Raw genomic sequence first — 20655 nt, forward strand, 5'->3', positions numbered from 1 at the left:
CTGTGGGATGGTCTGTATGTTGCTCTGATTGGTCAATAAATAAAACACTGATTGGCCAGTGGCCAGGCAGGAAGTGTAGGTGGGACTAACAGAGAGGAGAACTGAGAGAACAGGAAGGTGGAGGGAGACACTGCCACCCACCGCCATGACAAGCAGCATGTGAAGATGCCAGTAAGGCACGAGTCACGTGGCAAGGTATAGATTAATGGAAATGGATTAATTTAAAATGTAAGAACTAGATAGCTAGAAGCCTGAGCCATTAGACCAAACAGTTTAAATAATATAAGCATCTGTGTGTTTATTTTATAAGTGGGCTGTCGGACTGCTGGGGCTTGGTGGGACCGGAGAGAAAACTCTCCAGCTACATATATGTGCATGTGTTCATGTATGTGGGTGTGCTGTTTCATAGCATGCATGTAGAGGTCACATGACAGCCCTAGGTTGCGTGTTGGTCCTCACCATATACTTTGTCTGAAACAGGGTCTCCTTGCTGTTTTCTGCCACTGCATAGCCAGGCTAGTTGGCCTGTGATATTCTAGGCCTTCTTCAGACTGGAGTTACAGACACATATTACTCTGCTCAGCTTCATGTGGATTCTGAGGATTTAAACACAGTCCCTCACACTTGTGCAGTAAGCACTTTACCAACTCAATACATTCAGCCCTATTCTAAATAGTTTTCTTTTTTATGAATTAAATTTTTTCATTTGTTTTACATCCCAACCACAGTTTTCTCTTCCTCTTCTCCCCACCCCCTCCACCTCCCCTCTGCTCCCTCCCATCCACCTCCTTCTCTGTTTCTGTTCAGAAAGGGGCAGACCTCCCATGGGTGTCAACAAAACATGGCATATCAAGTTGAGGTAGGACTAAGCTCCCTTTGTATTAAGGTTGGGTGAGGCAACTCAGTATAGGGAATAGGTTCCCAAAATCCAGTTCAAGCGTTAGGGACAGGTCCTGATCCCACTGCTAGGATTCCCACAAATAGACCAAGCTACACAACTGTCATACAAATGGAGAGGGCCTAGGTCAGTCCCATGTAGGCTCCCTAGCTGTCAGTCCAAAGTCTGTGAGCGCCTATGAGCTCAGGTCTAAATAGTTTTTAAACACCCACCAATTCACACATGCACACACATACACATACACAGACATACACACACACACACACACACACACACACACACACACACACATTTAGTCATAGTTATCTTTTGTTTTTATTGTTTTGTTGTAGATTATTGTTGCTTTGGAACAGAGTCTTATATAGCCAAGGATAGCCTAAAAGTCCTGGCATCCTCCTACATAAGTCATCATGGCCAGCTCCAAATTAAATATTCCTACCATACCAGGTATAATGACACATTCCTATAATCTCATTACTTGGGAGCTGGAGATAGGAGGATCAGAAGATCAAGGCAATCTTCAGCTGTGGACTAAACAAAGCAAAATGTGATTTTCATAAGAAATGTGGGAGGGCAGGAAGAAAAAAGGAAAGAAAAAAAGGCAGGTCAGGGAAGCAAAGGGAGACAAAGAAGAGTCAAAGGATTCAGAAGGATACTATGTTCAAGTGAGCAAGGACAGTAGCAGTTGGAGTCAGAGGTAGAGATTATCAGGCCTTGGGAACACATTAAGAAGTGTAAGAAACAGCAGATATTAGTTGAGAAAGAAGAGAATGGCAGATCCCAGACGGGGCTTTCTCAAGACCCAAATCAGAGCCTAATTCACTTCTTTAATCTATCAAGACTAGCATTCACATATTTTTTAATTGAGTTGTATTTTACAGCAATATCAAATTTATAATGTTGGTCCTTAAAATGATTCTAGTACTGTGATGTCATTACATAAGAACACTTAATTCTTTCGGGCTGCAAGAATATATTATAGAGATTCACCTGTGTATTATAAAGAATACTTTGACTGACAAAGGTTCTGTCAAATGGGAAGCCATTTATCATGGAATATTTGGTGTTATACAGCCTTAATATTCAGCTGTGCCTTGCTATGAATTTCTTGTGGGCCCATATATTACTAGACCATTTGGAAAACAGTTCAGCTTCTCAGACCTGCTGAACCTCCAGTTAATTAACTTCCCTGCTGAGCCTAGGAGACAAGCAGGCTGTAGATGCCTAGCTTTGCTTCTTGTACAAATGGAGCTCAGACCATCCCCTTCCTTCAGGCCTAGGGGCATGGCAGAGAGATTGACTGAGGACAATAGGGCTTTTTGCATAACCAAGTGCAGTGAGGACTAGAGCAGAATTCCAGAGGCAGACACAGAACCACATGGCCAGAGATAACAGAGGAAGACAGAGATTCTGTGGAGGGTAAAGCAGATCTCTAGGAGAGTTTTCTGAGAGCCAGGAGTAAGGAGCTAGGAAGGCAAAATGGAGGATGAAGGGACAGAGGACATAGATGAGGTCAAAGGCACAGGAGCTTACTTTTAGTACAGGAAAAGTGGGCACAGAGAGGAGTTGAATGTGAGGATGGAGCTGAAGCTGTATAGAGTTTTGTCGTAGAGAAATAAAGTAAACGAACAAAAAAAACATGGTGTATGTAGATTCCTTTCCCTCAGATAACCCCATACCAGATGAAGTGTCTTTCCCAGGACTCTGGGAGGAATTTTCTCAGGGTTGGTCTTGGGAAAATTCAGTTATCTTTGTTACCTTTAATTAATAGCTGATGGTTATTGTTCTAGGCACCAGGCTAAGAATTTTTGCATGTACTCATCTCTCACAAGGATACTATGCCACTGAAGAACTAAGAAGGATTGATGATCAGGTATGTAAACTCTCAAGTTCTAAGACAGGATTTGAACCCAACCTATCTAATCCATAAACCTGCACACTTGGCCAAGATTGGTGTTGCATGCCCACAGTCCCAGCTAGACGGGGGAATGAGAAGGAAGGATTACTTAAGTCTAGGAATTTACGAGCATCCTGGGCAATACAGATTCTTCTTTATGTATGGTAAGGGGTGGGGCTGAGATTGTAATAAGAAATCATTAAAACTAAAAACCACTAAATAAAATAAGAACATATAACATATCATCTGATGTTTCCCTTTACAATTGTTTTGTATGTGCATGTGCATGATGGGGTGGGGAGTGTACCACAGTGCACATGTAGAAGACAACTTTTTATACTCTGCTCTCTCAACAGCTTTATGTGGGGTCTGGGGATTAAACTCTGGTCACCAGGCTTGAATGATAAACTCCCTTACCCGATGAACCATCACTACAACTGATTTTTCATTTTAATAATACATGTATGTCTACATTTCTTTTATTGTTGTCCTTGCTGTTTTGAGGCAAGGTCTGTCTCACTGTAGCCAAGAATGATCTAGAATTCACTCTGCAGCTCAGAGTCCTCAAACTTAAGGCACAGCCTCCTGAATGCTGAGATTATAGGAGTAAGTTACCATACCTATTTCTTTTCTTTATTTTTTTCCTTTCTTTCTTTCTATTTATTTATTTACTTATTTTTCAGGACAAGGTCTCACTATATAGCCCAGGCAGGCCTAGAACTCACAGAGATTTGCTTGCCTCTGCCTCCAGAGTGCTGGGATAAAAGGCCTGTGCCACCATGCCTGGCTCTTTATTGTTTGTTTGTTTGCTTGCTTGCTTCTTTTTTAATATACAGCTTCACTATGTACACCATGCTAACCTGACACTTGGAATCCTCTCTCAGCCTCGTGGGTGCTGGGATTATAATCATGTAACACCATGCCTAGCTAGTTCTATATTTTATGAATTTGATACATTAATCTATGTGTTCTCAGCTACTAAGATTTATGATGCTACAAATGATAGTAAATTGCCTCCTATTGACCAACCTCATCATCCCTCAGGGGTCTAAATTCACAAACATTATGCTCTGTCTTTTTGACAAATCTGAAGGTCTCATATCCTCAGCCTCACTTCATACTGAGTCTTACCTGCAAAATAATCATGGTGAGAGACAATGTACAAATCATGTCCTTTCTGTCCTTCTTTAATCACGTCTTCAAAGGATTTTGGTGGATTCACAGTGTCACTAGCAGACAGTTCTGAAGGAAGAATCAACGAGAACAATATTAAGGGCTCCTATATATTTGTTGTGTATATAAACTACAGCAAAAGACAAATGTGGTCTAAGCTACATAAGCTACACAGAATGCCTTAGAGATCAATCACATGGCCAATATAAGTGAATGTTTGTAAGCAAAAACAAGATGAGCTGGACATAGTGGCACATGCCTAGACTCTCAGCACTTAAAGGTGGAGGAAGGACCAGGATTTCAAGGCTGGATTACATAGTGAGTTTGAGGCTAGCCTGGGCTATGTAAGACCCTGTCCTAAAAGAGTGGAGTGAAGGAGAGAGAAGGAGAAGGGAGGAGGGAGAGAGGGAGAGGGGAGAGGAAGACAGAGGAGGAAGAAGAGGGGAGGAGAAGAGGGAAGGGAAGGAGAGAGGCAGGGGAGAGAATGAGTCTATGTATCATTTTGCTGTAGAGCCCTGAAAATTCTGAAGATCAGAACTCTGCCAGAGCCACTCAAGTTATCCTCCACCATACTCCAACTCCAGTTAAATTCTCAGTCCTGAGACTCTAGACAGTTCTGCTTTACTTTTATTCCCAACTTCCTAAGAGAATGCAAGCAAATACGAAATAAAAGTTAGCAACATTAATGTCCAGTGGGATGTGATGTACAAATTTTAGCAGCTGTAAATTGGAGCATAAACATCTAGTCTGTTTTCATCTGAATCTCTATTCTCATAGCCAGAGATAACATGGAACTCATGGAGTCAAGAAGAAATTCCTCTTCCCACAAATCCTCAGTTTGCATACAGTGAGTTGTCTTGTTTCACTTACTATTCTTCTCACAGGGCAGAGTTGGGAAATCTGAAGCTCCAGGCCAGTCTGGGATATACAGTGAGACCTCATCTTAAAACAAAAAGTGAAAAGATCCCTGGGAATGCAGGTTAGAGGTAGAACACTTGCCTAGCTTGTTCAAGGCCCAAGGTTCAATTCCTAGTAGAGGAAAATTTCCTATAAAACACTACTTGAAGATTTTTAGATGTTTTATTTTTATGTACAAAGAAATAATATGTCTCTTTTGTTGGGTAGAGATCTTGAATGATAATTCAAGCCCCACAACATGGCTTACATCTGTAATCCTAGTGCTTGGGAAATAGAGGCAGAAAAAATCAATGTGAGTGTGAGGATGGACTACAGAGTAAGACATCTTGTCTTGCAAACACAAAAAAATAATTCGAGGAAGAGCACTTAGTTGAACTTAATGATGACTATATCCTGTTGTAGAATATTATTTTAAGATGTGTTACTTTTGCTTATGCTGTGGAACATTTGTTTAATGATGCAAAGATGTGTTGCATTTTTTTTATGTTGCATTTGTTTAACTCTGTGAAGCTGTGTTACTTTGCCTGTCTAAAACATTGATGGTCTAATAAAGAGCTGAACAGCCAATAGCAAGGCAGGAGAAAGGATAGGCAGGGCTGGTAGGCAGAGACATAAAAGAAGAGGAGAAATCTGGGAGGGAGAAATTGAAGAATGAAAAGAGGAGGAGGACAATAGGAGCTAGCCACCTAGTCATACAGCCAGCCATAGAGTAAGAGTGAAAGTAAGATTTACAGAAGTAAGAAAAAGAAAAAGCCCAGAGGCAAAAGGTAGATGGGATAACTTAAGAAAAGCTGGTAAGAAACAAATCAAGCTAAGGTCGGGCATTCATAAGTAATAATAAGGCTCCATGTGTGATTTATTTGGGAGCTGGATGGCAGGCCCCCAAAAGAGCAAAAACAACCAACAACAATATCCTTCAAGTGTTCTGACAGAAATGTTGCCAGTATACAGTGTGCTCATATTTCAGGATCAAAATGATTAGCATGAGAACCCTGGGGGTGCAAGGCATGGTAGACTACATCTTTAATGTCAGCAGTCCAGAGGCAGATGTATTTCTAAAAGTTCGAGGTCAGTTTGTTCTACATAATAAGCACCAGACCAGGCAAGGCTACATAGTAAACAAGACCCTGTCTCAAAAAAATAAAATGTACAAACAAAGCAAAACAAACATATAGAAAACCCTTGGAACGTTTCTCACAATGGAATGGTTCCAATGGAAGTAATAATGGGCCTGTTTTGCTTTCAGGGATTCAATGAAGCAAACAGAAACAGTACTTCTTTTGATGTGTGAATCATTATAGCCATTGATACACATTTTGAAGCAGTGGTTTTAGAGTTTTGTTTGCTTCTTTGAAAAAAAAAAAAAGGTCTCATGTATAGCCCAGGCTAGCCTCTACCTTGCTATGTAGGTGAAGATGACCTTGAATTCCTTGTCCTCCTGCATCAACCTCATCAACCTCCTAAGTGCAAGGATTATAAGTGTCTACCATCATACCCAGATGAGTATTAGAGAATACTTTCCCTATTTAAAAAATGTAAACTAATCCTAGATAGTAGTTACTATGTAATTTCTATAGTTCTGTCTCTATCATCATCATTATCATCATTGTGTGCATGCATGCATGTGCATGATGAGGGTGGCACTTTACATGGGTTCCAATGCTCTATCCCAAGTTTCCAGACTTGCACAAGTGCTTTACTTTCTGAGCCATCTCACTGGCCCATATGATTTTTGAAAATTTATATAAATAGGATTTTTCTTTCTGTTGTTTTGAGACAGGGTCAGTAATTTGTGATCCCCTATCTATACTTCCTGAGTGCTGGGATTACAGGTATGTACCATCCCACATGGTTTGTGTGGTACTGGAGACCAACCAGGGCTTCTTCATGTTAGGCAGGTACTCTGCCAACTGAGCAGTGTCACCAGCCTATAAGCAGGATTTTTCACTCCTACTTTTCCTAGTCTGCTTTCTATTGCTGTGATAAAGACCATAACCAAAAGCAACTTGGGGAGGAAAGGGTTCATTTATTTTATATATTCCAGATCACAGTTCACCACTGAAAGATGTCAAGGCAGGAATTCAAGCAGGGTTGGAACCTGGAAACAGGAAATGAAGCAAAAATCATAGATGAATGCTGGGTTTTGTCTGTTCTTTATGACTCATTTAGCTTGTTTTTTTATTTATTACTTTTTAATTGTGTGTATTTGCATGTCTGTGTGTGGATATATGCACATGAGTGCAGGTGTCCTACAAGGCCAGAGGCATCAGATGCCCTGGAGCTGGAGTTACAAGTGTGAACCACTCAATGTGGGTCCTGGGAACCCAACTCAGGTCCTCTGGAAGATCAGTACATACTCCTAATCACTGAGCCATCTCTCCAGGCCCTCAGCTTGCCTTTTTATGCAATTCAGAACCACCTCCCTAGGGATGGCATCACCCTTAATGGACTTGGCTCTCCCACATCAATTATGAATCAAGAAAATACCTCCATATTGCTTGCAGGACAATATGGAGGTATTTTCTCAATTGAGATTCCCTCTTCTCAGTGACTCTAGATTGTGCCAAGATAAGAAAAATTAACCAGCATACTACTAAAAAGAAAAAGATACTTTATCTTTTCTATAGTACATTTTTAAGCAGAACAAACATATTTATTAAAGCAAAAATGAGAAAGAATTTTCACAGTTCAAATTTTAATAGATTTTAACTCTACAGCTGAGATAATAAGATACCACAGCAGACTGTTGCATTCCAAGAATAATTTCTTTTCAGAGCAAATACTACTACCTAAAAGAAAATAATCTAATGGGCTTTTTAGTTTAATGAGACCCAGCAACATGATAGGGTCTTTTAAAAAATAGCCTATTGAAAAAAAAAGAAAGAAGGAAAGAAAAAGTGAGGTTGTCGAGTGGCTCAGGTACAATCACTTCTACTCAACTTGAGTTTGATCCCCAGAGCCATGTAAGGTGAAAGGAGAGAGCTGGCTCCACAACGATGTCCTCTAACCTCCTTGAGAACTATGACACACCCATCCACCAAGTAATAAATAAAAATAAATTATAAAAAGAAGAAGGCTTGTGACCAATTCCATTATTTTAAAAAAATTGTATGTGTTGAGCAATGGGGTGTGATGTCCTGTGTCTGTAAACCGGCACTTTGGAAGTTGAAAGTAGAGGTTTGCCATTAAGTATGATGCTAACCTGGCCTTCTGTCTCTCAAACACAATGAGTTTGAAGCCAACTTGGGTTAATGAACAAGAGCCTATCTCAAAAAGGGGGTGGGGAGTTCTATTCCATCTCAAAATCAAATGTGAAAGTTGAAATTACACTCTGCCCCGTTAGTTTAATATGTAGGTATGCAAGGACCTGAGCTTAATCCCCAGTAACTAAGAAAAACACACAACAGCACAAATAGATATTCAGGGAAGCTCTGAGTTGATCCTGATGCCAGTTTCTCTGAGTCTCTCCTGTCACTATATTATATCTGCTATACTTAACTGTCTCTCCATTGCAAAGCCTGAATTCTTATTGTCTTGGCTGTCACATAGAAACCCTATAAGGATTTGGGTTCATAAAATAACCTAAAAAGAAAGAAAAAATGACAGAAAGGCAGAAAGGAAGGTTGGGAATGAGGAAGAGAGGGAAGAGGAAGAGAGGGAAGAAAGGAGAGAGATCTTGCTGTGATACCATCTTTTTACTTTTACATGGAGAACTTCAAGAGTCACTGTGTGTCTTTTTCTGAGTACTATGTCAAGATAAAGACTAACTAGAAAAAAAAATTAGAGGTTTAAATAAAAGCAGAAAACCAAAAGCTAAAAATGTAAAAATGGGGCTGTAGTTAGGGGCAGAGAGGATGTGATGTCCACCGTAAATAGGGATAGCTAGTGATGAAAGAATGGTCTAACCAGAAAAGAGCATATTTCAAGATGATGAGCATCTTTCATTCTTAAAAATTCTTCATACCATCAACAAAAATATACCAGTGACATATGTGATCCAGTTTCATATGACATATTTTCCCACCTCCTCCTTCCCCCTTAGTTTCAATACCTCTGATAACTGGCGTCCCAAATGTTGTGTTGATTACATCCAGTCCTTTAGGCAATCCTGGTGTTTGATCATGAGATTTTCCCAATGGTGCCCGTTGATTGCTAAAATATATAGATTCTTTTTTGTCTTTAATTTTCTGTTGAAATGTGGTAATGGGCTGTGGGTTTACCAATGTGCTCACCTAAAGAAATTATAGAATGTAAAGTGTCAAAACAAGTATATATAAGAAAATGAAAATCCTAATGAAAAGAAAATATGATTAAAACGTTATTTCCCCATCATCATTGGCTTGCTCACCTTCCTATGAACTGACAGAATCAGTAATGAAAAATTTAATATACCAGATCCAGAACTTTCAGCTAGGACTATAATCCCAGCTCTTGGGGAAGCTGAAGCACCAGGATACCAAGATCCAGGACGAAAAGGACTACAGAGAGAGTGCAAGGCCAGATGGAGATATGATTCAGTATTAGACTGCTCATAGGGCTGTAAGATCAAGCCCTAGAGCCAGAAAAAAAATCAAAACTAAAAAAAAAGAAAAAGACAGAGAAACAGCTCAGCAACAGAGCACTTGCCTAACAAGACATAAAATAAAAAGTAAATAAATAAAAACCTTTCAAAGTAGTACTTATGCAAGGAGTTCTCAAGTTATTGACTCAAACACTCGAAAACAGCAGGCAGGATAAGCATAGGACACAAACTATTTCCAAACATTCTCTCAAACATATGCATCCCAGATTGGCCTTGATGACACAGTACTGTTATCCCAGCACTTGAGTAGTAAAGACAGGAAGATTGAAGACAGCCTGGACTACAGAATAAAATATGCAAAGAACAAAAGATAAAAACAATAGCAAGCACGGTAGCACATGCCTTTAGTCCCAGCACTTGGGAGACAGAAGCAGGCGGATCTGAGTTCAAGGCTAGCCTGGTCTACAAAGTGAGTTCCAAGACAGTCAGGGCTACACAGAGAAACCCTCTCTCAAAACAAAACAAACAAACAAAAAGATAGAAAAAGATAGCAAGAAACAGGGAGACAAGAAGAGAGAGATGCTGGGCACAGTACATTGTCTCAAAAACAAACAAAAAAGTGCCTGAGAGATGCATTCACAGGTAAAGGTTTTGCCGGATTTTTTGTACAGTGTGTGAAGCTATATTGCTATGACTAGTTTAATAAAGAGCTGAATGGCCAATAGCTAGGCAGGAGGGGTGGGACTTCCAGGCAGAGAGAGGAAGTAGTGTGAGGAAAGGAAATGCCAATGAGATGGGGGGTGGTGCGGAGGAGGGATATGATCAGACATAAATAATGAAAGAAAGGTAAAAAGCCACATGGCAAAACATAGATTAATATAAATGTGTTAATTTAAGTTAGAAGAGGTAGTGGGACAAGCCTAAGCTAAGGCCTAGCTTTCATAATTAATAATGTCTCCCTGTCATTGTATGTGGGCTGGTGGTCCCAGCAAGAAAGTATGTTACATAATACAAATATTGCCACAAAAGCCTGCAAATTTAAGTTTGATCCCCAGAACCCATGTAAAAGTGGAAGGAGAGAATCAATTCTTGTTGTCCTCTGGGTCCCTACATGCATGCCCACAGACCTACAACACATACAGAGACACACACATAATTATTAATTAACTAATTTTTTAGGACTAAAAAAATGGCTCAGCAGGTAAGGGAGCTTGTTGCTAAGAGTGATGATCTGAGTTTATTCCCCAGAAATTACTTGATGGAAAGAAAGAACTGATTCCTCCAAGTTCTCATCTGACCTCTACACACGTACTCCACACATGCTGTGACATGTACACACACACACAGGAAAAGATTTTTAAACAAACAAACAAAAAACAGACTAATCAGTGATCAGTTAGAGGGTTGGTGACTGGACTCACTGTAAGTAGTGTTTACCCAGCTCAGATAAGACCTTGAGTTCCAGTTTTAGCCCCATCAAAAAAGTTAAATAAAGGGCAGATAACAGATATAGAAAGGAAGATAGGAAGGCAGATAACTAAACAGACGACAATTATAGCCAGGCACTCAGTATCAAATACTGATCCCGCATCCACTCAAGATCTATATATACTCTCTGTTGTGCCTATGGGAAAGAGCAGCCAATCCTGGTCTCTTAATGGCTAACAAAGTGTGACATTTCTCTTTACTGGGAAAATGGGGAACAGTGAAGTCTGCTGTTTGAACCCCACTTCCTTCACACATTCTTAGTTCCTGCTGCTTGAAAACTCAATTCATTACCCAAGACTAGTGTTTTTAGAGGTCAGAATGAGGAAAGAAAATGTACACAGGAGTTATGAATTTCACTTATACCTTTATTTGTTCAACTTTCTAACTTGGTAAATTAATAATGCAATGTAAATTAATAAGAAAGAAAAAGAAAGGTTTACCGGTATTGAAATTTTAGATCTTATTCCATGTGTCAAATAAGGTGCAATTTGGGGATCGTTTGCTCTGCCATAAAATACTCTTTCTGCTCCAGGAGGTGGATACCTGAAGTTGAAATACTTTTTTGCCTCTGGGGGAGTAATAAGCTGGAAAAAGTGAAACAAGGAAACAAGACCATGAAGCACAAATTTTAAAATATCAATTCACTTTCTCTAAGCAGTGCTAGCTATCTGAGTAAAGAAGGAATTTCATCCCCAAATGAAGACATGTCCCCTAAAATCTGTTTACTGGTGAAAATAAAATACTTTAAGTATTATAATTTGAGGGGCTGAAGAGATGGCTCAGTCATGAAAAGCATTTCTGTTCTTAAAGAGAACCCAGATTCAGTTCCAGCATCCACACAGTGGCTCAAAACTCTGTAATTCCAATTCCAGGGGATCTGGCAATCTATTCTGACCTCTGTAAGCACCAGCCATGCACGTGGCACTTGGTCATAAATTCAGGCAAAGCACTCATACACATAAAATAAAAATCAACTTTAAAACATTTTTTAAGATTGTAATTTAGGAGGCTAGAAATGGATGAGTGGATCTGTTCTCAGTACCCACATCAGGTGGCACATACAGAGCCACCTGTTACTCCAGCTCCAAATGATTTAATAACCTTTTCTGGCCTCCATGGACACCTGCACACATGTGGCATATATTCACAAAGATGTGTGTGTGTGTGTGTGTGTGTGTGTGTGTGTGTGTGTGTGTGTGTGTGTGCGCGCGCGCGCGCGCGTGTGAGAGAGAGAGAGAGGAGGGGGGGGGGGAGAGAGAGAGAGAGAGAGAGAGAGAGAGAGAGAGAGAGAGAGAGAGAGAGAGAGAGATCAGGAAACATCCAGGCTACAACCCATCCCATTATTCCTACTGAAACACATTGAATTCCAGAGTTTTTTGGTGAACTATAGGAAATGTAAACTTTAATTTTCATTTTCTTGGACAAATCAATAGACATCTTTAAAATATAGTAAGAGTTCAAAATTGACCACACTGAATCTGTGCACCCCTTCACGGGAAAGCTGAGAATTCAGTCTCCTACAGCTCTTATTCAAGATACAAATGGAAAGGCTAGGAAGTGCTTACCCTGGGAAGCTTTTCAGTTAAACAGGTTGCAACTCTGTATCCAACTGGTTTAACTTTTCCTGCCTTAGAGGGAGAAAACATTGATTATTTCACTGTGAAAAAAGCATTTTAAAAGAATGGACTTTACTTCAAACTTGGTCTGTGCCTTAAATGCTACGACGAGTATTTTTTAAACTACAATAAAATAAATGGACAAATAAATAATAAACAAAAGGCAGAAAATCATCCAGTAATTCTGGAAATGTTCTGAGGTATTTACTTGCCTCCAACAGGGTGTTTTTCTGCTTTGTTTGGGTCTAGAACTAGCTTTGTAGTACAGCGTGACCTTGAATTCCGAATCCTTACCTACATCCCTGGTGCTGGGATTACTTAGTCTCATGTCAATAAGGCTTTTTGTCTGTTTTTTGACAGAGGGTTTCTCTCAAATTTATGGCAATTCTCCAGCCTCAACCTCCTTGGGGCTGGGATTACAGTCATTATCATGCTCAGTCACAAACAATCCTAACATTTTTCACTGGTTAATTATTTCATGTCCAAATATGTGAGTGTATCTGTGTGTTTCCAATACAAATTCGCTTTTTTAAGAATCAGATCTTATTATGTAGCCCAGGCTGGCCCCTAACTCACAGTTCCCCTGCCTCAGCCTCTAGAGTTGCACAAACTCTCACATAAGCCCAGAAAACACATTTTTGATATGTGAAGGCATGTTATCTGTAGCCCAGTCCCTAGAGGGAATAATCCAAGTCTTATTTGGCTTTGCCCACTTGTTTGTAACTTGGGTCTTATCTATCCTTCCTTAGCTCATAGCAAAGCTTTTAAAAACGAACTCCCAGAAATACAACACATATATCACTCTCCTTTATCTATTTCAAAGTGGCTAATATTTTGTAATGTGCACATTGCTCTTAAAAATTGAAAGAATTGGGAACTCAGCATGGTGGTTCATTCCTATAATCCCAGCACTTGAGAGTCTGGGCATCCCCAAGAATTCAAGGCCAAAACAAAAAGAACAAGGGCTAAAAATATAGCTCCATTGGTAGAATACTAGTCTAAAATGCATGAAGTCCCAGGTTTGACCACCAGCACTGTATAGACCAGGCATGCTGGGACACACCTGCACTCTCAGGACTTTGGAGGTAAAGGCAGGAGGATTAGATATTTATGCTCATCACCAACTGCATAAAAACTGAGACTAGCCTGGGATATAGGAGACCCTGTCTTTAAAAAATTAAAATATCCTCTAAGAATAAAAATAAATCACCTAAAATATTCAATGGATTATTTTGAGCAGAGGGTAATGAAAATCAATAGACACTCGAGTCCTCTTCCCTACTCTTGCTCTACTTAAAAGTAGGATGTTGACTTGCTCTTATGAAGTGTTCCCAAACTCAGCAAGAACAATTCTCAGCACCTGAGGACAGTCCATGGAGATGATCCTGCATAAACAGACTTCTGGTTTCATTCTGTTGCTGTGTTAAAACACTGACCAAAAGCAATGTAGGGAAGGAGAGTGTTTATTTGGCTTATACTTCCAGGTAACAATCTATCAAGGGAAGTTGGGGCAGAAACCCAAGCAGACCTGCCTGTTAATTTACACACTACTACCTCTGACCAAGGAACTCCCAGGCAAGACAGTACAGTACAAACCATGGAGGAACGCTGCTTGCTGGCCCACTAGCTCATGCTTAGCTTTCTTGTGCAGACCAAGACCATCTGCCCAAGGAATGGAGCAGCCCACAGTGGGCAGGGGCCCTCCTCCATCAATTAGCAATTAAGACAACCCCTCTACAGGCCTAACTACAGGTACTACAGATCAATCTAATCTGGGCAACGCTTCAACAGAGTCTCTCTTCTAGGGCAACTCTAAGTCAGTGTTTCTCAATCTGTGGGTCACAACCCCTTTGGGGGTTGAACAACCCTCTCATGGGGTGGCATATCAGACAGTCTGCATATCACATTATGATTCATAATAGTAGCAAAATTACAGTTATGAAGTAACAATGAAATAAGTTTATGGTTGGGGGTTACCACAACATGAGGAACCATATTAAAGGATCAAAGCGTTAGGAAGGTTGAGAGCCACTGCTTTAGGCTATGTCAACTTAACAGGTAAAGTGCACAGAGTCTACCAAAATACCCTGTGTCTTGTATTATTTCTTCTCAAATATTTCCTAGTTGCATCTCCATAATCTATCATTCCTTGAAGACTAGTCTCTCCTCTCTCTCTCTCTCTCTCTCTCTCTCTCTCTCTCTCTCTCTCTCTCTCTCTCTCTCTCTCTCTTTGTGTGTGTGTGTGTGTGTGTGTGTGTGTGTGTGTGTGTGTGTGTGTATGTGTGTCTCCTTCCTGGCTGCCCCCTCCATCCTCTTCCCCCATCTCCTTCTCTTACCTCTCTATTGATCAAGCTGGTCTGAATTTACAGTCCTCTTACCTCAGGTTCCTGGGTAGCTGGGATTCACAGGTATGAGCCACTGTGGCCAGCTTCTCAACCTCTCTTTTGTTAAAGTAAAAAGTCTCTGAGTCTAACTATCCATTTGAGGCTCACTTATTTTCTATGAACCTCTGTGCCTATAAATGATGTGCCAGTTTTCTGGTTAATCTTTCTTCTAATAATTGAATTCATATTTCTGCAATTCATAAACCAAAAATAGCAGTGTAAAAGCTTGCCTTTGCAATAATTCAGTGAAAACCATCTTGTAGGGGTTCCATCCCATACCAAATAAAACAGTTCTGTATTATATAGTGAAATTTTTATTAGCTAAATGAAAAAAAAAGAACATTTTTTAATGTTCAAACAACAACTGTGTAGAAGGGCATTTGGTGGAAGAGTCACAGGAAAGTGCAGACTTCATCTTTCTGTTGGCCCGTTTAAACACTGCTGATCACTGTTCGTCCTACAGCCAGGCTACCCTGAATTTGTGGCAGTCCTCCTGCTTCAGCCTAATGAAAGCTGGGATTACAGGCCTGAGCCATCCCACCCAACTAGTGACTGTTTCCTTGACCTTCTCTTTGCTGTCCTTTTAAAGAAGCTAAGGCAGAAAGCTTGCCAATTTGAAGTCAGCACTGGCTACAGAGAGAGGGAGGAAGGGAGGGTGGGAGAGGGAGAGAGATGGTCAGAGACAGTGTGCCACGCATGCATGATGGCTCACAACTATAATCTTGTCAATTTAGAAAGCTGAAGCAAAAGCAACTCTGTGAGTTCCAGACAAGCCTGAGATGCTATATAATGAGTTCCAGGCTAGCCTGCACTTCAGTGTAAGATGAGACTCTGCTTCAAAATATAATCATGTATATACATATATGTATATGTATGTATATATACATATATACAATGTTGTAAAAAAAAAAAAAAAAAGGATGTGTGATGATGGCACACACCTTTAATCCCAGCACTAGGAAGGCAGGCGGATCTCTGTGAGTCAAGTCCAGCCTGATCTACAAAGTGAGTTCTAGGATAGCCAGGGTTGTTACACAGAGAAACCCTATCTCAAAAAACAAAACAAAACAAAAAGGTGGGGGGAGAAAAAAAGGAAGGAAGGAAGGGTAAGTGGGTGGAGGGAAAAGTGGAAGGTGGCAGAAGCAGACATTTTAGAACTACTCACTTTGGAAGCTGTCTTTGTTTTTATTGCTTTGATGAAACACCATGACCAAAAAGCAAGTGTGGGAGGAAAGGGGTTTATTTCAGCTTACACTTTCATATCACTGTTTCATCATTGAAGAAAGTCAGGACAAGAACTCAAACATGGCAGGAACCAGGAGTCAAGACTGATAGAGGCCATGGAGGAATGCTGCTTACTGGCTTGCCCCCTGGCTTACTCAGCCTACTTTTTTAAGAATCCAAGACCATCAGCCTAGGTATAACACCACCCACAATGGGCTGGGCCCTCCCCGGTCAATCACTAATTAAGAAAAATGCCCTACAGCTGGATCTTAGAGAGGCATTTTCTTAGTTGTGTTTTGAGATAATTATTGTTTCAAATTGACATAAGACTAGCCAGCACAGAAGCCAAGGGCTAGAATACATATTTGTTTGAGGCCAGATCAGAAGCCACAAACAGAACCAATCCAGAAAGAACAGGCACACAAAGAGGAGAAGCACTGGCTGGGGAAGACCAATGACAGACCAGAAAGCAAAGTGGGTCTAAACAAAAGCGCAAACTAAGCCCCAAGGGGAACAAAAGTCCACTGCACCCAGACAAAACTCTGAAGGATCCCTATGACTTTGTTAGCAGAATTTTGTCTTCAAATCTCAGCATATGAGCTCTACTCAGAATGCCTAAGGACCACTAAAGCAAGAGATTTGCTGTAACTTCCAGGCCAGCCTATAATCCTAGGACTCCTGAGACTGAAGCAGGAGGATTAGGAGCTTAAGATTATCCTGGACTATATGAGACCCTGTCTGAAAAATAAATAACCAACAACAAAAATCATCTCTTCGCCAGTTGGTGATAGTGCATACCTTTAATCCCAGCACTCAGGAGTCAGAGGCAAGTGAATGTCTGAATTAAAAGCCAGCCTGGTTCAGGACCGCCAGGGCTACGCAGATAAACGCTGTCTTGAAGAAAAAAAAAAGTCATTTCTTCATTGAACAATCTTAGCCCTGCCTAACTCTGAGGATGCTGGCTCAAGAAGATGGAAAGGTTCGAGGCCAGCCTGAAATACATAGATTCTGTCTCGAAACAAGAAAGTCTTCTCTTCTTCAGGGTGTAGCAAGTTTGAGGGCAGCGTGGGCTGCATTACACAACACTGTGTCTCAAACAACCAAACAAAGATAAGCAAGAACAGTTTGGTTATCCTGTTTCTTACTTACAGTGGCTTACCGTATCCATAGTGAATACTGGGTGGTGAGGAAAAGCAGTCCTACAGCTGGAATGCAGAGCTGCTTGCAGGCTAAGCAGGCAGTCCTCTGAATTAGAAACTGACACTTTCCCTGTTTTTTGTTTTTTTGTTTTGTTTTGTTTTGTTTTGTTTTTGGTTTGGTTGGTTTTGGTTTTTGAACATGGTCTGACCCTGTAGCCCAAAGTTAGCATGGAATTCATGACAATCTCCCTGTCTTGCCTATCCCAGTGCTTGGGTCACCACCACAGCACCTATCCTGTTCATAAACTATTTCTCTGAGTTTTGTGTTGAAGAATGCATTTTCATGAAGGAGAAAACATATTTTTTATCTTCCTTTTGACACCTGTGAAAATTCATTCTGTCAATCACTGGATTAAACCTAAATCTCCAGGGCAAAGGACATAGACTTTCCCATCTCATGTTGCCCTGTTCGAGCACAGTGATGACTGCAAGTGTTTGCTGGAAGAAGAGACAACACCCTGAGTGAATAATAAACATAAAAAAAGGCCTCTCCCCATTCATCATATGAACATTAGAAATCTTGATAATGTCAATGTATGAGAGGGTTGAGGAAATGGAAATTGGGGTGTATAAACAGCAGCACACTAACATCTAAGAAGGCAGGCAGAGAATCCAAAGAAATGGAAGGAATTTCTGGAGAGAGTCCAGTAGCAAAGGGTTATTAGAATCTGTACTAGTTCTGGACAGGGGTGGTGGTCTTAAATGTCTCTAATCCTAGCAATTAGAAAGCAGAGGCAAGTGAACCTTGAGTTGGAGGCCAGTCTGGTCCAGGACAGCCAGGCCTACACAGAGAAACCTTGTCTCAAAAACACAATAATAATAATAAATATATTCTTTAAAACATAATAATCAGTACTGGCTAGTTTTATGTCAACTTGACACAAGCTAGGGCCATCAAAGGGGAGGAAGCCTCAACTGAGAAAATGCCTCCATAAGATCAGGCTGTAGGCAAGCCTGTAAGGCAGTTTCTTAATTAGTGATGTATAGAGGAGGGCTCAGCCCATTGTGGGTGGTTCCATCCCTGGGCTGATGGCCCTGGGTTCCCTACAAAAGCAGGCTGACCAAGCCAGGAAAAGCAAGCCAGTATGGCCTACATCAGCTCCTGACTCCAGGTTCCTGCCCCGTTTCAAGTTCCTGTTCTCACTTCCTTTGATGATGAACTGTGATGTCAAAGTATAAAGAAAAACTCTTTCCTCCCCAACTTGCCTTTGGTCATGGTGTTTCATCATAGCAATAGAAACTCTAACTAATCCCAGCAAAAACTTTGTCTCTCCAAACACAAACAAGCTTCACTACTGTATCATCTCAGTAAAACATGGCTACCACATATTCAAGGAGAAATTCTAGGGAAAACAAAAAAACAAACAAACGACATGAACTTACACTTGGCCAGCAAGGCATCCGATCAAAGAATTTCCCAGCGTATATGGGTCTGATGTGGGCTGGAGCCTCCACTCCAGGTTCCATGGCCGCAGACTCCTTTTTCTCTTTAGGTTGTTGGGCAAATGGGCACTCAAAAGGTTCTGTTACTAAGCCTATTTGAGGCTCTGCATTCTTGGCTTTACCTGGTTCCTGGGTTTGTGGTAACCCAATGTCTACCTCCGCAGGGGGTGTCTCTTTGTAGGGGTTCACCACAACACAGGGGGGCTCTTTTTCCAGTTCTTTTCTGAGTTCCAAACCTACAGCAGGCTGCTCTTCCACTATAGCATCTGTCCACGCAGGTCCAAAGGCGACAGGCCTCCTTGTGCTTCCCGCGGTCTGTGGACTTGCACACACTGTGCCCAAAGGAGGCTGTAGTGTCCCTCCGTAGGGAAGCTGAGGTGGAAGGCCCTCGTTTTCTGACCCTACTCTTCCTGGTAACACACCCAGAGGTTTAGGGCGCTGGAAGGTGGAGCCCCTGTGGAGTCCTAAATTACCCAATTCCATGGGTGTCCTGGAAATAGTATGTCTTTCTAATCCTACTCCAAGAGCATGGCACGGTGGTGATTTTGTTTCTGGTGATGCCATCCTCTCCCTCCATCTTCGATTTTGTCCTAGTCTCATTTCAAGCTCCAGCTCCTTGGGAGATTTTGAATCCCTAATTGTCCTGTCTATTATATCGTCCTTCTGTTCCTGGGTGAGTCCCACCTCCATTTCAGGTGCCCTCATCCTTTCCCGGGAACTCATCTCTAACGGGGAAGCTGGACTTGGCTCCAGGGAAGTTTGCAAAGTTTTGGGGGACCCCACTCTCACGAATGAACACATTCTCCCGGTACTCCCTGCTGACTGCTTCTTGCCTGCTGCGTTACACCTTGGGGAAGGAGAGTAGTCTGTTTATCCCGTTACCTGGGAAACAAACTTGGGGCGGGGCTTGGCGAGCAATTCTTCCCCGGTAACTCAACCCGCCCATCTCTCATTCATAGTGCCTCAGTAAGTTCACGCCTTTTCTTTCCTCAAACCCCGGTTTCTTTCTTCTTCTTCTTTTTTTTTTTAAGAATATTATTTTTAATTATCTGTGTGTGTGTGTGTGTGTGTGTGTGTGTGTGTGTGTGTGTGTGTGTGCGCGCGCGCGCGCGTGCGCGCGCTGATGTCAGAAAAGCCAGATGCGTTGTGGACCCAGCCACTGAAGTTACAGGAAGTTGTGAGAGGGCTAGGAACCAACTGAACTCTCCACAAGATTTTAACCGCTGACCCATCTCCCCAATATCAATCTGTGTTCACCCCGAATCCCCAACACCTCCCCCACAAACCTCTGGGTTTCTTTTTACTATAGAAGACAAAAATAAAAAAATAAAACTTCAGTGATGTGGCTTTTGGATACTAAACCTAATGTTTGTCAAGTTCTCTTCAGTTTTCCAAGTTATACAGTCCTATTATGATGGTTTTAGTAGACTGAGCCAGGCATGATGGTGTATAACTGCAATCACAGAACTCAGGAAGCAGAAGCAGAGGGGTAGCCATGAGTTCAAGGATAGCCTGGAGTAAAAGACACAGGGAAAGAGGAGAAAGATAACAAACACAGAGAGATAAATTCGGTTCTGAAGGCCATTGGCTTCTTCATTGGTGATCTGGGAGCAAATATTTTGTGGTGACTGCTTCTTTAGGTGTTCCCTTGCCCCCAAGTATCTCCAGTGCTTAGAGTTATCTTAGTGCTAAAAAATCAGGAAGGGGCAGGGCCTATTATCACATGCCTTTAATCTCAACGCTCAGAAGGCTAAGGCCAGAGAATCTCTGTGAGTTCTAGGCCTGTCTGGTCTGCAGAGAAGGTGCCGGCCAGCAAAGGCTACTTGGTTACTTAGTGAGACTGTCTCATAACCACCACACCCACAACAACAACAACAAAAAATTACACGTACA

General features: G+C 41.3%; 1 protein-coding gene across 1 annotated transcript in view; it reads right to left on the minus strand.

Moving 5' to 3' along the window:
* The window catches only part of Efhb (EF-hand domain family member B), a 59116-nt gene extending 39531 nt beyond the window's left edge, over nt 1–19585 (minus strand). Inside the window, exons 1-5 of the mRNA XM_052744001.1 lie at nt 18703–19585; nt 12462–12524; nt 11337–11480; nt 8938–9118; nt 3927–4037 (exon numbers count right to left, since the gene is read on the minus strand). Of these exons, the coding sequence (XP_052599961.1) occupies nt 3927–4037; nt 8938–9118; nt 11337–11480; nt 12462–12524; nt 18703–19563 (1360 nt within the window). The 5' untranslated portion in view covers nt 19564–19585. The remainder of the gene's footprint in view (nt 1–3926; nt 4038–8937; nt 9119–11336; nt 11481–12461; nt 12525–18702) is intronic.
* Between the last annotated feature and the right edge of the window lie 1070 nt (nt 19586–20655).

This window comes from Peromyscus californicus, unplaced genomic scaffold, assembly GCF_007827085.1.
Source record: "Peromyscus californicus insignis strain IS unplaced genomic scaffold, ASM782708v3 Scaffold_19__1_contigs__length_69161282, whole genome shotgun sequence".
Lineage (NCBI taxonomy): Eukaryota > Metazoa > Chordata > Mammalia > Rodentia > Cricetidae > Peromyscus > Peromyscus californicus.